We start from the raw sequence: 21,139 nt of genomic DNA on the forward strand, positions 1-21,139 counted from the left end.
TGGTCCTATTTTTGATATATAACTGCATTTTAACACTAATACAGTGTCAAGGACAGAACGCCACAAGATTCAAAGTAACAGAGTTTATTAGATTACAGAACTCAAAAATGCCCGTAAAACACAAGGGCCAGGCAGTTTTTGCCTTTAGGAGCAAAAAGGGGCAAAAGTAAATGTTCAAAAGATAAACCGGATTAAACCGGAGTTTAATCCGGGTAAAAACAAACTGCTTGCTTCAGCCTGGGTATAAACGAAACGAAAGCCAAGGAACAAAAGATACAAAGAATGCAACTAATTGGCAGCAGATTCCTCTCTGCTGCCAACACTGTGCTTAGAGTAACTTGCGTCGCTCCCCCACACACACAGCAGACAGGATCTCCAACACGAGTAAATCAGCCAAGGATTGTAGCAGCTGAGTAGACCAGTTCCGTTCCGTAGATCAAAGCCAGAAGCAGACGTTTGTAGTTTTTCCAAGTCCAAGAAGGGGGGAAGACAAGCCGTGGTCAGTTCAGTCCGAGTTCTCAAAGCAGGAGATGGCGTCCGTCAAGAAGACGACGGAGGGTCAAGCTAATAAGAGTAAGCACAGGTTTGCACAAACAAATGCCCACACAATCCCTCCCGCCGTCTGACCCTGGATTCCAATCAACTTACGTCACAGCACAGGAAAGCACACAAGTCTTCAGGGAAGCGTCCCACACACACACGGATCCCAAGCGTTTGCCCAGATTACCTTGCCCAACGCAATTTGCAATTGCTCTCAAGCCCCATTTATTGCCAGTTACAAATCTTCATCACTGTCAGCTGTCCTCCTTAACCCGGGCGTTTCCTCATCACTTTCCTCGTCAGAGCTGGAACACCTCTGACTACGCCCAACAGCATCTCCAGCTGTGGATCCCGTCCCATCCCTCCAGCTAAACCATGGGTCTAATCCTGAAGGTCCCCATTCATCTTCTGTCCCATCATGGCCAGTGGCACCCACTTCCTCCCTTACCCGAGTCCAATCCATCTCATCCTCCTCTGAGCTAACCAGCCCCTCCTCCATTCTCTCCGTAAACCCTTCGAAAGACTCCTCGTCAGATGGTGCTGCAAATATGTCTCGCAGTCTTTTTCTCTCTCGCTCCTCGAGAGTATCTGACTCTCGAGGAGTCTTACGCCCACGTCTGTCAGTAACAGAGCCATGAGGCTCAATCATAACATACAGATACACAACGTATTTTATGTCCTTTGTTTGACAGCTAATGCGCCATGGAGTGGGACTCTCCACCAGTTCTGACAGTGAACTGATCACTCAGCTGCTGGCATTCACCCCTCCGTTAGAGCAAGATGATACACCAGACTGGGTAGCAAGGTAAATCACATAATTTAAGGGAAAGAAAGCACTAAAACTAGAAGCTGAGCAAAACTACTGTTGAAAATGTTTGTCAAATAAAAATGATATATTCAGTTACTTCCTGTTTCAGGATCAAAAACCTGATGAACGAAACACCTACTTCCTACTCAATTTTAATGATGCATAAAGATATCATCTATGCCGTACGCGACCCCTATGGGAACCGTCCACTCTGCATTGGCCGTCTGGTTCCAGTCGGAGACCTTAATAAAAAAGGTATTGTTTTATTTATATTCTGCATTCCTTCCAATATATGGGACCCAAAGGTACAACTTCTGTAACATCTAATGAAAGCCACATTCATTTCAATTACTGGTCTTTTAATTTTAAACTATGTATTTAAAATTCTGCGTAACTATCCCATGCTAACCAGTAGCTACATAATCCACTTATTGACATAGATAGGTTGAAGAGATTACCGTTCCTTTCCATATTTCTTCCAAAGTACATGAACAGGCAGAAAAAAGAAAAAAGAATTTTATCAGAGAAAGCAAACAATGCAGGAGCAAACTAGATTGTAGTTACAGCAAATACATTCTTATTATTGTGTTGTTGAAGACTTTCATGGCCGGAATCACTGGGTTGCTGTGAGTTTTCCGGGCTATATAGCCATGTTCCAGAAGCATTCTCTACTGATGTTTCACCCACATCTATGGCAGGCAGCCTCAGAGGTTGTGAGGTCTGTTGGAAACTAAGCAAGTGGGATTTATATATCTGTGGAATGTCCAGGGTGGGAAAAAGAACTCTTGTCTGTTTGAGGCAAGCGTGAATGTTGCAATTGGCTAGCTTGATTAGCATTAAATAGCCTTGCAGCTTCAAAGCCTGGCTGCTTCCTGTTGGGGGATGTTAACTGGCCCTGATTGTTTCACGTCTGGAATACCCCTGTTTTCTAGTGTTGTTCTTTATTTACTGTACTGATTTTAGAGTTTTTTAATACTGGCCAATTGCAACATTCACCCTTGCCTCAAACTGACAAGAGTTCTTTCTCCCACCCTGAACATTCCACAGGTATATAAACCCCACTTGCCTAGTTTCCAACAAACCTCACAACCTCTATGGATGCCTGCCATAGATGTAGACGAAATGTCAGGAGAGAAAGCTTCTGGAACATGGCCATACCGCCCGGAAAACTCACACAACCCATTCTTATTATTAGTAGCAGTCTATGCAGTGTGCTCATATGTCAGCTACAGGTAGCATGGGAATCTGAAGTCTGAAATATTTAGAGTGCACCAAGGTTGGATAAAGATAAGCCACTTTCCTCTGTTATTATCTTGGCACACTTTAATCCTTTCTAAAGCAGATATGATTTGCTGCACTGGCCTTGTTGTTACATACCTGAAAAGTGTGAAGGGCAAGTTCACTTTCCTAAGCAGACAGTAGACATGCTGAAGAGCCCTGATTTTGCCAATGCTTCACAGGCCAGTCTATTGCCTATTTAGGAATGTGAGTCAGCCTTCTGCACTTCTTCTGCTTGCAGAAGGAACTACCAGCATGGTTCAATCAAATGAAATCACTGCATGAAGTGTGGAATGGCTTCACAGCTGGATCATTATAATGTTTCAGGTGGGGTGCTTTGCCACTAATGTCAGTCCATCCTGACTTTCTATGGGATTTGGATTATGAATAATACTGATGCAGATTGCTTTGAGTGTATCATCTATTTACAAAAATAAGCTTACCAAATTTCAAGAACTGTAGACATGTTCTAATTTCTGTGCTACATTCCTTCCCAGGGAAAAATTATGCTGAAACTGAAGGATGGGTCGTGTCTTCAGAATCCTGCAGCTTCTTATCTATTGGTGCAGAGTAAGTTTGTTCATTATAAACACAATTAAAAATGAAACTGGATGTTGTTATACATTTTGTGATACAGTAATATTTCATTTAAAGACAGTCATGGTCTGAAGAGGCATATCCCATCAATGACACAACTTAAACTGAATTGCTCAGTTTGCCTGTGTATAGAAGACAAAATAAGGGCTGTGGCGCAGGCTGGAGAGCAGCTGCAATGAATCACTGCAATGAATCACTCTGACCAGGAGGTCATGAGTTCGAGGCCCGCTCGGAACCTATGTTTGTCTTGTCTTTGTTCTATGTTTAAAGGCATTGAATGTTTGCCTATATGTGTAATGTGATCCGCCCCGAGTCCTCTTCGAGATGAGAAGGGCGGAATATAAATGCTGTAAATAAATAAATAAATAAATAAAGTTCTCCGTGAAAGTTACAGCAAACCGTTTACTCCATATGTTAGCACAACCTACGTATTTGATGTCATTAACATAATGGCAGCCATTCTTTGATAATATTGTTGTCACATTATAGTGCTATATATGTTACAACAATAGGGAGAAAATTCAGCCTAAGTATGATGTTTCTAGGATTAGTTTTATTGTGAGCAGCCACATGTGGAGGGTAGAAAAGGGGATGGAGAATAATTATACTGTTCACACATTCTAATAATTTTCTAATTAATAAATCATATTATCACTGTAAATATAACCCCTGTATCTACGTGACTGGAAGCCATTTGTTTTACCTACCCACATTTGTTTGCCACCCTTGGTGAGGCCAGTAAGGGAGGAGATTTCAGACAGTATAAGACATATTTTAAATAATATTTTTCACAGGCAATAAGCCTGCATTCAATAAAATTCTATACATAATACAACATTGGTATTTATTCATCACTCCTGTGAAAGTATGCCATACATGGAATTCTTGTGATCATGACATCTGATAGAAAATTATATATAGTCATTTTTTAAGGTTCAAAATTCTTAAATGATTGGAGATACTAATTGCTACAATGTTTAATGACTAGCAATCTTTCAGTGAGTTTTTTAAAAAAATACTAATTAAGCTATTTCACCTGTGCAACCATATTTTTAAAGGTATTACCGTGAAGTCATGCCTGGAGAGATTGTGAAGATATCTAGACATGAAGTTCAGACACTGGATGTTGTGCCAAGGCCAGCAGGAGATCCAGCTGCATTCTGTATTTTTGAATATGTGTATTTTGCACGACCAGACAGCATTTTTGAAGGCAAGCTACCAGATCTGTTTTATCCAGCATTCCTTCGTACTGATAGAAATTACATTCAAGTGTTTGTAAGAAGATAGATTCTGTGGATACATCTGTTATAATGACTTAACATTGATTTCTACTCATAATGACTACTTGAATTGATAATGTACTGATGTGCATGCAAGGAAAATAAATCCAAATTAGTCCAGCTTTTCTTGAGATGTATACTGTATAGTCACTACTCATGCATACAGTCAGCCCTCCATATTTGCTGGGGTTTGGGGCACAGGATTCCCATAATAGTGAAAAACTGTGAATAACTTTTTTAAAACTGAGAAAACACTTCTCTAGGAATGCCTAGGTCTTCTGTGGTTGACCTCGCTGAACGCTGACCACATAATAACTGATTGAAGGACCTAGAGATTCTCTAGAAATCTCTAGCATAGCCATCATAACTCAAGGAAATTGAGCATAAAGTTTCACTAGAGGACCTGGAGATTCCTACAGAGAACATTTTAATCAAAACTGTGAATAATCAAATCCACAAAAGTCAAAACCTCAAATGTGTGGGGATAACTGTATTCCTTTTTCATTTATGTCATGAAAAACATTTAATCCCTCTCTCAACTTCCAATTTTAAGCTGTCCCTTTATTTTTATATATTGAACTGATGAAATGTTCAGTTAAGAGACAAAAAAGTTGACAAATCCAATTGCTCAATAGACCAAGGTGAACCTTTACTCCTGTACTTTGGGATTTTAACATTGGTGGAGAAATGTGAATACAAATCTCTTAATCAATAGAGGCTGAAAAAGATATATTTTTCATAATCTCCATAGGTCAAATGGTATATTCCGTAAGAAGGAGATGCGGTCAACAGCTTGCTATTGAAGCCCCAGTGGAAGCCGATTTGGTTAGCACAGTCCCAGAATCGGCAACGCCTGCAGCTCTTGGCTATGCACAAAAGGTAATGTGGTTGCCTGTTCCTTTAACAGCAAATTGTCTTATTATCACAGGACAGAGTAATGAGAAATGACATATATGGCCTCATTTGGACTTAATGATAAGCCAAGAAACCTCTCATCTGCTCCCACCTGAAGATGGAGTGGCTAAACCAATTCTGTTCTGTGGGTTGTTTATTGTATATGCAGTGATTTGACATTCTAGCTTCTTTCTCTCCCAACATGTGAGAGAAACCACAAACAAGCCTTTAGTGATCAGAGATAAGGGGAGAAGAAGCTTGGAGTTATAATAAGATAGTATTTTATCATTCCTGTCTTTTGTGTTTCAAAATTCAAAACAAGACACTGATTATTCAGCGCATTCAGAAATTTAGTCTGCCAAAGTCAATCTGACTTGATTCCAAGGTAGCAAGGAAAGGACTGGGCTTTTAAGAGTTATAGCTTTCTGTGGTTGAAGGCTTTTATGGCCAGAATCACTGGGTTGTTGTGAGTTGGATCCTATTAGACTTTTGAGTGTCCTTAAAGAACTGGATTACACAGCCGATTCTCTACATGAACAAGTGGAAAATTGGAATAAAAATCTATCAACTGCCTTAGATATAGTTGCCCCTAAACGGGCTTTTCGCCCTCGCCGGAATAGATCTCAGCTGACGATGGAGGCCCAGATCACTGCCATAAATAAGCAGGCCTTTTTTCATCTTCGCCAGGCAAAGAAATTAGCATCCTACCTTTCAACAGAAGCATTGGCAACGGTAATCCATGCAACAGTCACCACTAGGTTGAATTATTGTAATGCCTTATATGCCGGCCTTGCAAAGACAAAAACCCAGAAGATCTGAATGGTCCAAAATGCGGTGGCCAGGCTGCTAGCGGGATCATCTATAAGATCCCATATTACACCAATTCTGAAACAACTGCATTGGCTACCAATAGAACATCGGATCTCTTACAAGATACTGATCCTGACATTTAAAGCTCGAAATGGCCAAGGACCATTATATCTTAGGGACCACCTAATTCCTTTTATTCGTCAGTGGTCACCTCGATCCTCCCAGGAAAATCTTCTATACGTACCGGGCCCTAGGGAGGTACACCTGGAAGCTACAAGGCGTAGAGCCTTTTCGACCTATGCTCCAATTCTGTGGAACTCATTGCCTCCATATGTTAGAGCAATGTCGGAGTTGCGACCTTTTGTAAAAGTGCTCAAGACTTGGCTGTTTGGTTGTGCATTTAAGTAAATCAGATCTAATTTGCCAAATAGTCACTGCTGAATGTTTTTATGTTGAATGTTTTTATATTGTGGAATGATATTTTAAATTGTAAGTCGCTCGGAGCAGCCTGATGGAGAGCAACTAATTAAGAAATAAAGTGAAGTGAAGAAGTGAAAAAGTGAAGTTTTCGGGGCTGTATGGCCATGTTCCAGAAGTATTTTCTCTTTTGTTGGAACATGAAAGGGTAGAGTAACTTAACTGGAGAAGTCAGCCATAGCAGAGCATTTGATGAACCAAGCTGGACACAGCATGTTATTGGAGAGCACAGCAATGCTGGACCACTCCAACAACCACCATGTCAGACTACACAGAGAAGCCATTGAAATCCACAAGCCTGTGGACAATTTCAACAGAAAGGAGGAAACCATGAAATTGAACAAAATCTGGCTACCAGTATTTAAAAAACACCAGAATCAAGACAGTAAATAAAGAACACAACTCAGAAACAGGGGAATTCCAGACAGCAAACAACTAAGGCCAGTTAACATCTCCCAAACAACAGCCAGACTTTGAAGCTGCAAGGCCATTCAGTGCTAATCAAAGTGGCCAGCTGCAACATTCACACTTGCCTCAAACAGACGAGGGTTCTTTCTCCCACTCAGGACCTTCCACAGATATATAAATCCCACTTGCCTAGTTTCCAGCAGACCTCATAATTTTTGAGGATGCGTGTTATAGATGTGGGCAAAATGTCAGGAGAGAATGCTTCTGAAACATGGCCCAGAAAACTCACAGCAACCCAGTCATAGCTTTTCTTGCTCTCCTTAATTTACATACTTTTTATTGAAGAGTGAGGTGATGCTCGTCGAAATGCACCAATGCTTGATGTAGAATTTATTTTAGCCATTTCACAAGCTATTGTGCCGTGACCTTTTTTTCTTCCTCTTTATAGTGCGGATTACCATATATCGAAGTATTGTGCAAAAACCGATACGTGGGAAGAACTTTCATTCAGCCAAATATGAGGTTACGACAACTCGGAGTAGCCAAAAAGTTTGGGGTTCTGTCAGATAACTTCAAAGGAAAGCGTGTTGTCCTTATTGATGATTCCATTGTGCGAGGCAACACCATTTCACCCATAATCAAACTATTGAGAGAATCTGGAGCTAAAGAAGTAAGTGAATATTTCCATCCATTCTTAAGCAAGACTTTATTAGTTTATTTTAAATTTAGTTAAAGTGAACAAGACCTAACTGAACGAGAAATTGAACTGTATAGTTACGACTTTATGAAAGCTACTTAGTTACTGTAGCAAGAAGCAATAAAGGGACCAGAACGATACCTTCTATTATCTTTTCATACTACCATTTTTCCATATAAAACCAAATTGATCTGACTTTGCTATGTTATCTACCAATCAAGTCACTCTTTTTTTTAAACTAACATTGAATGTTGTTGGTGTTGTCTGTAAAACAATGTCAATGGTATATTTTTTCAGGTACACATTCGTGTAGCTTCACCTCCAATTAGATTTCCTTGTTACATGGGAATAAATATTCCAACAAAAGAAGAACTTATTGCCAACAAGCCTGAATTCCATGACCTGGCCAATTACATCGGTAAGATGTTTTAATATACCACCCATCAGTAAGGGTGTATATGGATATATCTGTGTACGTCTGTGTGCATATAGACTTCACTAATAAAGCTTACAAATTTATATCAACAGCAAAACATTCTGGCATATGTGTGTGTATGTGTGCATATAGAGAGACACAGGGCCTAAATACCCTAAAGCGTGGGATTCTGTGAATATACCTCCCAACCTCTGAGGATGCCTGCCATAAATGTGGGCAAAACATCAGGAGAAAATACTTCTGGAACATGGCCATACAGCCCAGAAAACACACAACAATCCTGTGATTCTGGCCATGAAAGCCTTTGACAACACAAGGGATCCTGTATTTGATGTTAAACAGGTTCAGCCCTGGTTAGGGAACCACGTTGGTGCAATGGGTTAAACCCTTGTGCCGGTTGAACTGCTGACCTGAAGATCTAAAGGTCAGCAGTTTGAATCCGCAAGTTTGAATTTGCGAGATGGGGTGAGGTCCCATCTGTCAGCCCCAGCTTCCATACAGGGATATGAGAAAAGCCTCCCACGTGATAGTAACACATCCGGGCATCCCTTGGGCGACGTCTCTGTAGACGGTTAGTGCTTGGGTGAGAGTCTTTCAACAAATACAAAATATTTCAGACTATATTTCAGAGGAAGGCCTGGCAAAGCCAGCTTTGAATATTCCTTCCCTAGGAAAACCTTATGCAATTCACGGAGTCAAGAGGTGATTTGAAGGCATTTATATAGGGAGACAGAGAGACAGGCAGATACAGACACAGAGATTCAGAAGGAAAGACACTTTAATCTTGTTTCAAAAATAGCAAAGATGGCACCTTGAAGACTTAACAGATTTGCAATGACATAAGTTTTCTTGAACAAATTTCCACCTCAGTTTCTTGAGGTCAAAATCTGAATTGGCTGACATACGTACACAGATGGTTATGCAAGTTGGGTGGGAGATGGAGAGGATTATGGCCAGAACAAGGAACAAATGCAAAGGAACAGTAATAGCTGCATAAAAGCAAAACAGTTAGTGACAAACTGTCTCAGTGAAAGTAGAAATGCGACATTATGAAAAGGCCTTAAAGTGTTAGCAGTCAAAATTAAATATTATTGTATTTTTACTGTTGTCTTGCTTGGAATTGCTTTTGCAACAGTAAGTATTAAGACTGCAGTGCTAACCTCATCTATTTGGAATGACAGCAAGTGCCACTGAATTCAGTAGGATGTACCTTTTGAGCAGGCATTTATAGGATTTATTTATTACATTTTATATGAAATTGTTTTAGCCAGGCTTTAAGACAGATAAGCAATATGTATTCATATGAAGGGGGCCATAGTGGCGCAGCAGGTTAAACTGCTAAGCTGCAGAACTTGCTGATTGCAAAGTCGGCGGTTCAAATCTGCAGAGTGAGCTACCGTTGTTAGCCCCAGCTTTTGCCAACCTAGCAGTTCAAAGATATGCAAATGTGAGTACATCAATAGGTATCGCTCCGGCGGGAAGGTAATGGCACTTCATGCAGTCGTGCTGTCTACATAACCTTGGAGGTGTCTACAGATAACACCGGCTCTTCGGTTGAGAAATGGAGATGAGCACCAACCTTTACCTTTTATTCATATGAAGAATGTATCTATCAGCTCCCAACTCCCTAAAGCCAGCCAAACAATTGGGCAATGGGTGCAAGCATTTAAAAACAAAACTAATACAACACAGGGCTGAGCAAGGATTTGAATCTTGGTCTCCAGAGTCCTAGTATAACATCATACCCACTACACTGGCTCTTCACTGAATGCTTGACTCCTGTATTTCAGTTTAGGCTAAACATGCTGATTTTTAGATGTATAATGGCACAATTCTTAATTGTTTTCCTCTCTCCTTGTCCTACCCCTTCCTCTCCTCATTTCAGGAGCAGACAGCGTGGTCTATCTTTCAGTAGAAGGATTGGTTTCATCTGTGCAAGAGAGTATCAAAGCAAGACAAGACAATGAAAACAGCTTGAAGACCAATAAGTACCGGGCTGGGAAAATTGGCCATTGCATAGCCTGCCTTGTTGGAAAATATCCCGTAGAGCTGGAGTGGTAAATTTCCTGAACACAACTGCCAATCAATTCAACATTTGGGACTGATTAAATGTATCACTCACTACCGAACAAGTTATGAAACCACTCATGTTTTAGTTAAAGCGTTTTCTAAGGATGGTGAAGAACTAAGGATAAACAATAAAATAAAGAATGCAATATGAAACATTAGCTCTGTGACTTTGGGGATGAGGAACTGAGTTTCTAAATTCCTTAGCTGGCTAATCTTGCCAAGACAATTGGAGTTCTCCTCAGGCTTTCATTCATAATAGTAGTTTCTCATAAATAACATTATGAGAGAGGCTATGAGCCATTAAGCCTTCTCAAATTTTAAACCTGGTTTTATGTAAAAAGCAAATTCTTGAATTTAACTGTTTTCATATAATTTTTATTCAGCTGTTTGCCTTCTTTGTTTTGAAAAAATGAAGTAAATGTCTGTATTTTTTGCTTATATAACTAAAGCTATCTGTTATAACTTGATTCCAAAGAGATCAAATGTTATTTTTGTACAAAGCATTTCTGAGGCTTCAAGACTCAGGGAAATACTAAACCAAAAACTCGCTTAATACCTTGAGCCTGCATGATTTAAAGGTCTGGAAATCCACTGCGTTTAAGTGCTTTCGCTGTATGTCAGGGAGATGTGACAGGGAAAATTAGACAGGTTGATAACCTACTATGGAGTGCTGTGATTTAGAGATTAAAGGCTAATTTTCTCAATTATGTTCTTTCACCTTGAATACATGCTTAACTATAGTGTGAATTTTTTTTATTTGTGTGTGAGCTTGCAGAGATGACATTGGAAAAAAATAACGCACAGACTTATTGTAATAGAGAAATTTAACAAATGTAGTATTTTTAATGTAATATATATTACTGCCTTGCTTAGTATTTCTGTGGCTTTTGTTAATGTCCTGTTTGTGTCCCCTTTTCAAGAATGCTAATTATTTCTGGTTTGAATTAGAATTGCCAGCAATTCTAACCCGATTCAGAAATTTGCTGCTACTTCTTTGTCTCTGTATACGTTTTCAGAACATACATTTCTCCAGCAGAGTGCTCAAAAGTGAAACATTTTACAACTGCATAACTATATTAGAGGAAAACCCACTTCTACCCTCTGTGTGCCCACTGAAACAGTAGACCTTCCATCTGTACATTCAATTCCTTTCTGACCACCCCAACAGTATGAACGTTGGGTTACTGTGAGTTTTCTAGGCTGTATGGCCATGTCCCAGAAGCATTCTCTCCTGACGTTTCACCTACATCTATGACAGGCATCCTCAGAGGTTGTGGGGTGTGTTGGAAACTAGGCAAGTGAGGTTAATATATCTTTGGAATGTCCCAACAAAGGATTCTCCCAAGCAGGAAGCAGACAGGCTTTGAAGCTGCAAGGCCATTCAATGCTAATCAAGGTGGCCAGTAGCGACATTCACACTTGTTCTTTCTCCCACCCTGGACATTCCACAGATATATAAAACCCACTTGCCTTGTTTCAAACAGACCTCACAATCTCTGAGGATTCCTGCTATGGATGTGGGCGAAATGTCAGGAGAGAATGCTTTTGGAACATGGCCATACAGCCTGGAAAACTCATAGCAACTCCGTGTTTCCAGCCATTAAAGCCTGAAAGCCCAGCCATGGCTAAAATCTTTCTTTCTTCCTTCTGTGAATGGAGAAAGTCAAGTCATGCCCCCAAACCTTTTTTGCTTGTTTTGTACCTTTCCAGGCTCCCCATATGATCCTTTTTTCCACCTTCCTGCAAAACAGGAAGGGCAGAGCACCTTTTGCATGGCTTCCTACAAACAGAAACACAATAAACGTTTTCCATGTTTTTTTATGATTGAAACAATTAGGAAATGACATTTATAACCCAGCAACAAAAATCATGTTACATAGTGCTATTTCATTCCCATCTACAAAGTTCAACTCAAGAACTGCGCAATTAAGTTACAAAAAAAAGCCAAAAAAATTCTCATAAATGGTTAAAGTAAGTTTATGATTTTGCATTCATAGCCATCCTGGGCTGCATGCAGCCCATGGGCCGCGGGTTGAACAGACCTAAAACTCACAGTAACCCAAATCTCAAACATGCTGGAAATGGATTCACAGTCACTCTTCAATTTTGATATTTTGAGCAGTCCCTGTAGCTCCAGAGGGGCTGTAGAGCCACCATAGTCAACCACTTCTGAATAAGAGGCTTTTTAAAAAAAACCTTTTCCAGAATGTATAAACTTGTGCATTGTTCATGCACAGCTGTACATACAGATCCCGTGGCAAAAATATGTCTATTTGAAATGCATGTAGAAAACCATATAAAAGAGTCCCTGTGCCGGAAACACAAGCATGCTAGAAGCCAACATAATAATTTTATTTCTTACCCGCCTCTTCTCAAGGCAGGTCACAGCACAATCAAATTGCACAAACTGCAAAAATTCTATAAACACACATATTAAAATGTAGTTCTATAAAAGATACGTATTAAAACATTTCTATAAAATACATATAAATTATGCATTATTTACAATGTGGGTACATGTAAGGTAAATAAAATCCAACACATTTCATAGAAATTGATACTATTTCCCTGTGGTCCAAACAAAACTCGGCAAGATTTTTTTAGTATTGAATACCGGTAGCTTGGAATTGCTATTAATACATCAGAAAGGGTAGATTTGGTGGATGATGTCTTCAAAGAAGAAGCTGTAATATAAAACATAAGCATTGTTATTAACATTCTCTTCTATAGCATGGAACTTAGTCTGGTTTAGAAAATAAAAAATATATACTGAATAAAAAAGCTTGATACACTATTGCTAATCTCCAAATATGCTAAAATAATTCTTCTCAAACCATATGACATTTCTGAAAAAATACCAGTATTTTTAATCTTTTTCCTTGCCGCTATAAAACTGAGGATTCATTTACAAAATTGTTTTTTTTACATAATCTTCGTAAGATAAGCAAGGCTGAAAACCCATCCCTAGGACAAGGTGAACTGATTCAACAGGTTGCTCAGCTCTTCTCAATTTATACGCAACGCTCTGTTTCTACATTTATACATACTTTTATTTACTTTAAAAATCAATGTACGTAAACCCCATTCTCCCAAATAGCCAATATAAATGTTTACTTAGATGTAATTATGTATTTGGTGGGAAAGTATATATTGCCTTGATGAACCATGACCAAATTCCATGTCAACATAAAGTTGCCTATCCAGATTCTCTGTTTCTGCTTCTTGTGTTTATGAACATTCTTGGGTTTGGTTAACCTAAGAATGTTAATAGTTTGTGGAGTTTTTCCAAAATAATAATTTAAAAAGTCATGGTCCTAGCATCCCTAAACTTTAATATTTCTTGCATGGGCATGTAGGATTTTTCAGAGGAGATAATATACAGAACAATGTGTTGTCGAAAGCTTTCATGGCTGGAAACACTGGGTTTTTATGAGTTTTCTGGGCTGTATGGCCATGTTCCAGAAGCATTCTCTCCTGATGTTTTGCCACATCTATGGCAGATATCCTCAGAGATTGTGAGGTATATTTCCAATATACCTCCCAACCTCTGGGGATGCCTGCCATAGATGTGGGCCTAGATAACTCACATTAACCCAATATACAGAACAGCTTACTATGTAAAGCAAGATTACCCAGTGAGGCAACATATAGCTTTTAATTTTCTCAAGATGGGTGAGGAGATATATTGAATGGATCAGGAAACAGACAACTTCCATTTCACAGCAATAGCTGTACTAGCACCCAAACAAAACAATTTTTGCAGTGAATTTACAAGCCATATCTGGAAAGCTATTCCTTCACAGTTGAAACTCTTTCTGTAGTTAGATCCAAAGAAAACATACCTTTTGCTGTCATTTGATGAAAGTTCAGGACTGGATGCAGATAGTGAATGGCCTTTGCCTTCATACTCTCCCTTTCTTATTGTTTTCCAAGGCAACCAGCAAACAGAAAATGCTAGAGACCTATGCCATCACATGTTGCAGAAACTGCTCCCACTTGTCTGTTAAAAAGTAATATATCATTACGTTTTAAACTTGGAAGATGTTTGTAAACTGTAAACTATGGCAACTCAGTTGCAACAGGAAGAAGGCATTCTTCTACAAGCATTGGCCAAGCTTATATTAGGTTATCTGAAAGATGTGCTTCTCTTGATAAGACTTAAATCATAAGAAAAATTACATGGTTTCAACCTTGGTAAGGTTGAACAGGAAGACCCCAAAAACAAGTGAGATGATTCTATGAAGAAGACCTGAGCAGGACTGTGTCTTTCTCATACCACAATTGTAGCAGCTTGATCCCATTTTAGCTGCCATGGCTAACATCTAGAGAACATAGATATGCACCTTGAGAAGGCACTTGACCTCTTTGAGCCTGGATCTACATTGCTCTATATCCCAGGGTCTGATCCCACATTATATGGCAATGTAGACTCATATAATCAAGTTCAAAGCAGATAATCTGGGATCAGTTCCTGGGATATAGGGCAATGTAGATCCAGCCTAAGAGACCCAGCATGGTGCAGTGATTTGAGTGTTGGGGGAGGACTCTGAAGGCCAGAGTTCAAATCCCAGCCTGGACATTGGATGATCTTGAGTTTCATGAGGGTATGCTCAATTCCGGCCACAGGGGAGCTGCCACTTCACCATCCACTGTGACACTGAGTCCTTTTGATGGTAGTACTGTAAGACAATTACCTTCAAAGGTTCCGGCCCTGGAAGCAATCAGGCAGAAAAACCAATCTCGTGAGAGCACAAAAAGCAAAATTATTTCCATCATAGCTATGAGAAGGCAAAACAGCTGTACACACCCACAAAGGTCTGTACCATGCAAATAGCCACTGTAAAGTGTGTTGCAGTTAACAAAGAATATATATCTTGGCTTATCTAAAATTGACCAATTGCTGATGGTCTTCCTCACCTTCCACACCTATTTTGGCACAAGTGGTATCTGTGACCTCACATGTTTACTCTGAGCTTTCTTCTCTCCTCAGAACATTCTGGAGAAAAGCACCAGCCCCCAAGAAGGGAGGGGCACAGGCCCTGTGTTACACATACTACTTTGGTTCATATAAAGGGCTTACACTGTCTATATAAAAGGCTAATATGGTATATGCAGAGGCAAAGCTATACATGCAAAGGTTTTCTATTTTCTGGCTTATGGTCCCTTCAATACAGTATTTCCTCTCATGTTCTTTGCCCACCGTTGTCAGATTTATGGTGTCATAAATTACGTTAAATTAGCTTCCCCGCATTAAGCGGTACCTAGAATGTTCTACTTGCAGACACATCTGCTTTCGAGCTGCTTAGGTAAACAGTGAGCTAGGTGAGCTTAACCCTGACCCGGGTTTCGAACAATAACCTCACGGTCAGTGGTGATTTATTGCTGCTGGCTACTAACCAGCTGTGCCACAGCCCGGCCCAAGGCTGCCCAGAGGAAAACTGTTCTTATCATACATCCAGGGAACCACTGACCACATAGGGAAGCTGATGAAGAAACACAACCTACAAACTATCTACAGACCCACTAAGAAAATCCAACAAATGCTACGTTCAGCAAAGGACAAGGGAGATCCTCTCACCTCTGCAGGAGTCTACCATATACCATGCAGCTGTGGACAAGTCTACAGAGGGACCATCAAATGCAGCAATGCCCAAACATGAATCAAGGAACATGAAAGGCACTGCAGACTAATTCAACCAGAGAAGTCAGCCATAGCAGGGCCCTTGATGAACAAATCTGGACACAGCATATTATTTAAGAACACGGAAAGGCTGGACCACTCTAACAACCACCATGTCAGACTACACTGAGAAGCCACTGAAATCCACTAACATATGGGCAATTTCAACAGAAAGGAGGAAACTATGAAAGTGAACAAAATCTGGCTACCAGTATTAAAAAAAAACTCTAGAATCAGGACAGTAAATAAAGCACAACACTAAAAAAACTGGGCACTTCCAGACAGCAAACAATCAGGGCCAGCTAACACCTCCCAACAAAGGATTCCTCCAGGCAGGAAGCAGCCAGGTTTTGACGCTGCAAGGCTTTCCAATGCTAATCAAGGTGATTAGTTGCAAAATTCACCCTTGCCTACAACAGACAAACGTTCTTTTTCCCAACCTGGACCTTCCAGATATATAAATCTCATTGGCCTAGTTTCCAATATATATTACAACCTCTGAGGATGCCTGCCATACATGTGGGCAAAACATCAGAAGAGAATGCTTCTGGGACATGGCCATACAGCCCAGAAAACTCACAGGAACCCTATGCTATTATTGTATGATGCTATATTAGCCATGTTTGTTGGTAGGTCCTTTCCAAGGCGGAACAGGGATTCGAACCCTGGTCTCAAACCACTAGGTCACGCTGGGTCTACGCTGTTTCCTATTAAAACACATCAGAAGAAAACACCGGCTCCCCGCGTCTGTCGCTCTGGCCTTTCAAGAACCCCGCAGTCCTTCCTTGCCTAGAAATGGAAGAGAGGCCGACCCCTTGTGACTCCTCCGCCTCAGCCATTGGTTCTGCCGGCTGCCAATCTCCACCGCGCCCTAAAGCGTCACGCGTCACTCTGCGCACGCCCGGGACTCGCCCGCCCTCTTCTGAGGAGGCTTGGTCTTGTCTCCTCCTTCAGTCAGCATTCCGTGTCGGTATGTTGATATGTTTTCGAGACATTAAAGGGAACTCGCTTCTCTTCCCGCTGGTGAGATTCGCTGCTTTGTGGGAAGGCAGACATCTCTAGCTGGGAACATCTATGTACGTTTGGTACTTCTGGCTAGCAGTGGGACTTAAAGAGGCCCCAGACTGAGAGAGATAAGACTTCAACTCCCAGAATCCCTTGCTATTGGATGTGCTGGCTGAGGCTTGTGGGAGTTGAAGTCCAATGTCCTCTGAAGGAGGTTGCTTCAGGCTCTAGTGCAGGCATGGACATACTTGGGGCCCCCCAGGTGTTTTGGACTTCAACTTCCGCCATTCCTAGCAGCCTCGCTTAAGCGGCTGAGGGGGGAAGGAAAGAAAGTGCCAGAGGCTGTTAGGAATGGCGGGAGTTGAAGTCCAAAACATCTGGAGGGCCCAAGTATTTATTTATTTATTGATTTAATACATTTATATCCCCCCTTCTCACCCCGAAGGGGACTCAGAGCTACTTACAAATTAAATTTACATACAATATTATATTATTAGCATAGCACAATAATAATAATAATAATAATAATAATAATAAAATAAATACTGGCAATAAATTACTATATTGTATTATATCAATATATTGTAATATTATTAGTAATATTACATGTAATAAATAATTAATATTATTATATTGTATTTTTAATAATATATTGTATTGCAAAATAATATTAATATATGCATATACAATATATTATATATATTGTAAATTATATTGTATATAGGTATATACCTGGACCTCTCAGCAGCCTTCGATACCGTCGATCACGGTATCCTTCTGGGACGCCTCGCGGGAATGGGACTTGGAGGTACTGTTTTGCAGTGGCTCCACTCATTCCTGGAGGGTCGGTCCCAGATGGTGTCATTGGGGGATGCCTGCTCGGCCCCACAACCGTTGACTTGTGGGGTCCCGCAGGGCTCTGTGTTATCTCCCATGTTGTTTAACATCTACATGAAGCCGCTGGGAGAGATCATCAGGAGTTTCGGGGTCCGGTGTCATCTGTACGCAGATGATGTCCAGCTCTGTCACTCCTTCCCACCTGTCACTAAGGAGGCTGTCCAGGTCCTGAACCGGTGCTTGGCCGCTGTGTCGGACTGGATGAAGGCCAACAAATTGAAATTGAATCCAGACAAGACAGAGGTCCTCCTGGTCAGTCGGAAGGCTGAACAGGGTACTGGGTTACAGCCTGTGCTGGATGGGGTCACACTCCCCCTGAAGGCGCAGGTGCGCAGTCTGGGGGTGATCCTGGACTCATCGTTGAGCCTGGAGCCCCAGGTCTCAGCGGTGGCTAGGGGAGCCTTCGCACAATTAAAACTTGTGCGCCAGCTGCGACCGTACCTTGGGAAGCCGGACTTGGCCACGGTGGTACACGCCCTTGTTACACCTCGTTTAGACTACTGCAACGCACTCTACGTGGGGCTGCCTTTGAAGACTGTTCGGAAGCTTCAATTAGTCCAACGGGAGGCTGCCAGGTTAATAACTGGGGCGGCGTACAGGGAGCGTACTACTCCTCTGTTACGCCAGCTCCACTGACTGCCAATTAGCTACCGAGCACAATTCAAGGTGCTGGCTTTAGCCTATAAAGCTCTAAACGGTTCCGGCCCAGCTTATCTGTCCGAACGTGTCTCCCGCTACGACCCACCTCGAAGCTTAAGATCGTCAGATGAGGCCCTGCTCGCGGTCCCGTCAGCCTCACAGGTGCGGCTGGAGGGGACGAGAGACAGGGCCTTTTCAGTGGTGGCTCCCCGCCTATGGAACGCCCTCCCCATTGAAGTCAGGCAGGCTCCCTCCCTCCTGTCTTTCCGAAAGAGGACAAAAACGTGGTTATGGGACCAGGCATTTGAGCATGAGTAGCAGCAAAAATGAGATAAGAATATATGACCTACTGACAGACCCCACATGAACATGGAAAGCGCCTTAAATGTATATTTAAATGTATAATTATGTATATTTTAATGGCTATTCTTAATTTTATTGTAATTTTTAATCTTGATGGATTTTTAAATTTGATGAAAACTGTTTTTAATGTGTATGATTATACTGTAAGCCGCCCTGAGTCCCCTGATGGGTGAGAAGGGCGGGGTAGAAGTGATGTAATAAATAAATAAATAAATAAATAAATATGTATGTGTGTGTATATATATATATATATATATATACACACACACACACACATATATATACATATACACACACACACATATACAGTAGAGTCTCACTTATCCAACACTCGCTTGTCCAACGTTCTGGATTATCCAACGCATTTTTGTAGTCAATGTTTTCAATATATCGTGATATTTTGGTGCTAAATTCATAAATACAGTAATTACTACATAGCATTACTGCGTATTGAACTACTTTTTCTGCCAAATTTGTTGTCTAACATGATGTTTTGGTGCTCCATTTGTAAAATCATAACCTAATTTGATGTTTAATAGGCTTTTCCTTAATGCCTCCTTAATGCATCCAACATATTCGCTAATCCAACATTCTGCCGGCCTGTTTATGTTGGATAAGTGAGACTCTACTGTATATATAATTAGCATAGCATGTTACTGGGGGGGGGGGGGACTACAGGTGATGCAAAGGAGACAAGATGGACAAGTATGCCCATGCCAGCTCTAGTGCTTGACTGCACTGCAATTCTTCCTATTGAAAGTCATATTTTGTAGTTGTAAATTGATTCAAGGGAAACACTAAGTATTGTGTTGTCGAAGGCTTTCATGGCCGGAATCACTGGGTTGCTGTGAGTTTTCCAGGCTGTATGGCCATGTTCCAGAAGCATTCTCTCCTGAGGTTTCGCTGTCTTTTGAGTGTTTTTTTTTACTGTCCTGATTTTATAGTTTTTTTAAAAATACAACCATGTGGACAATTTCAACAGGAAGGAGAAAATGCTGAAAATGAACAAAATCTGGCTACCTCTAAAAACTCAAAAATCAGGACAGTAAATAAATAACAACACTCAGAAAACAAAGGGATTCCAGGCATGAAACATTCAGAACAAGCTAACACCTCCCAACCAAGGATTCCCCAGACCTTGAAGTTGAAAGGCCATTCATTGCTAATCAAGGTGGCCAATTGCACCGTTCACACTTGCCTTAAAGAGATAAGAATTCTTTCTCCCATTCTGGACTTTCCAAAGATACGTAAACCCCAATGCCTGGTTTCTGACAGAACTCACAACCTCTGAGGCTGCCTGCCATGGATGTGGGTGAAAAGTCAGGAAATAATGCTTCTGGAACATAGTCATAAAGCCCAAAACTCATTATTATTATTATTATTATTATTATTATTATTATTATTATTATTATTATTATTTACTTCATTTATTGTTCCTCCTGTTTCTCAGTATAGGGTCTCATAGGTATGACATCATGCCAATTAAAATAATGCACAGGCATTAAATACAAGTATATATATAAAAAAGCTAACTAACGTTTGTTTTAAAAACTAACTTTTGTTTCCTTAAATTTTAAAATATTAAAAGACATTTTAAAATATTGAAATTTGTTGAATATGCCTCCTGTCAGCAGTCAGGAATAGATCATTGACTTTTAAGTGTTTATTAGAAAGCAATGCATTCCTTTGAGTCTCTCTTAAGAGAGAAATATAAACAATAACAGCAACTGGGCTGTTGTATGTTTTCCGGGCTGTATGGCCATGTTCCAGAAGTATTCTCTTCTGACGTCTCGCCCACATCTATGGCAGGCATCCTCAGAGGTGCCTGCCATAGATGTGGGCAAAACATCAGGAGGGAATCCTGGAACATGACCATACAGCCCGGAAAACATATAACAATCCTGTTATCCCAGCTATGAAAGCCTTTGACAACGCAATAACAACAACAACAAGCAATAAGTTTGAAAAGTTACATTCCACATTAACTTTGCTCTCTCCTTCAAGATGGCCGTGTCTAAGCACAATGGTTTGACCTGAGTCCAAGATGCTGAGAATTCCAAATGTAAGTGAAGGCTGTCATATGTAGAAGTGAAGTGAGTGAAAATAAGGTTAATAATAATAATAATAATAATAATAATAATAATAATAATAGTAATAATAACAACTTTATTTCTCTCCCGCCCAATCTCCCCATGGGGACTCAGGGCGGTTCACAACATACAGCTGCAAACATTCAATGCCATAAAGTGCAACCAAAAAA

The 21,139-nt window shown here is 40.6% G+C and overlaps 2 protein-coding genes and 1 long non-coding RNA gene across 8 annotated transcripts in view; 2 read left to right on the forward strand and 1 right to left on the reverse strand.

Annotated features, from left to right (window-relative positions):
* Positions 1-13,500, forward strand: part of ppat (phosphoribosyl pyrophosphate amidotransferase) — a 72,641-nt gene extending 59,141 nt beyond the window's left edge. For both annotated transcript variants that reach the window (XM_062981537.1, XM_062981538.1), the window contains 8 exons: positions 1,233-1,345; positions 1,458-1,603; positions 3,124-3,196; positions 4,282-4,433; positions 5,255-5,382; positions 7,541-7,762; positions 8,087-8,207; positions 10,111-13,500. In XM_062981537.1, coding sequence (XP_062837607.1) covers positions 1,233-1,345; positions 1,458-1,603; positions 3,124-3,196; positions 4,282-4,433; positions 5,255-5,382; positions 7,541-7,762; positions 8,087-8,207; positions 10,111-10,286 — 1,131 coding nt within the window. In that variant the 3' untranslated portion in view covers positions 10,287-13,500. The remainder of the gene's footprint in view (positions 1-1,232; positions 1,346-1,457; positions 1,604-3,123; positions 3,197-4,281; positions 4,434-5,254; positions 5,383-7,540; positions 7,763-8,086; positions 8,208-10,110) is intronic.
* Positions 12,627-16,757, reverse strand: LOC103278982 (uncharacterized). The gene is made up of 3 exons (XR_506458.3): positions 14,990-16,757; positions 14,138-14,295; positions 12,627-12,979 (listed from the first exon to the last, which is right to left on the reverse strand). It is a non-coding gene; the product is annotated as an uncharacterized LOC103278982 (long non-coding RNA).
* Positions 16,758-16,841: 84 nt separating this feature from the next.
* aasdh (aminoadipate-semialdehyde dehydrogenase) overlaps positions 16,842-21,139 on the forward strand; it is a 33,674-nt gene continuing 29,376 nt past the window's right edge. For 2 of the 5 annotated variants that reach the window (XM_003221579.4, XM_062981535.1), the window contains exons 1-2: positions 16,842-16,945; positions 20,884-20,941. In XM_003221579.4, the coding sequence (XP_003221627.3) occupies positions 20,924-20,941 (18 nt within the window). In that variant the 5' untranslated portion in view covers positions 16,842-16,945; positions 20,884-20,923. Of the gene's footprint in view, positions 16,999-20,883; positions 20,942-21,139 lie in introns of all 5 variants that reach the window. The other 3 variants (XM_008111700.3, XM_008111701.3, XM_016994032.2) reach the window with 3 other exon arrangements.

Source organism: Anolis carolinensis, chromosome 5 (assembly GCF_035594765.1).
Source record: "Anolis carolinensis isolate JA03-04 chromosome 5, rAnoCar3.1.pri, whole genome shotgun sequence".
Classification (NCBI taxonomy): Eukaryota; Metazoa; Chordata; class Lepidosauria; order Squamata; family Dactyloidae; genus Anolis; species Anolis carolinensis.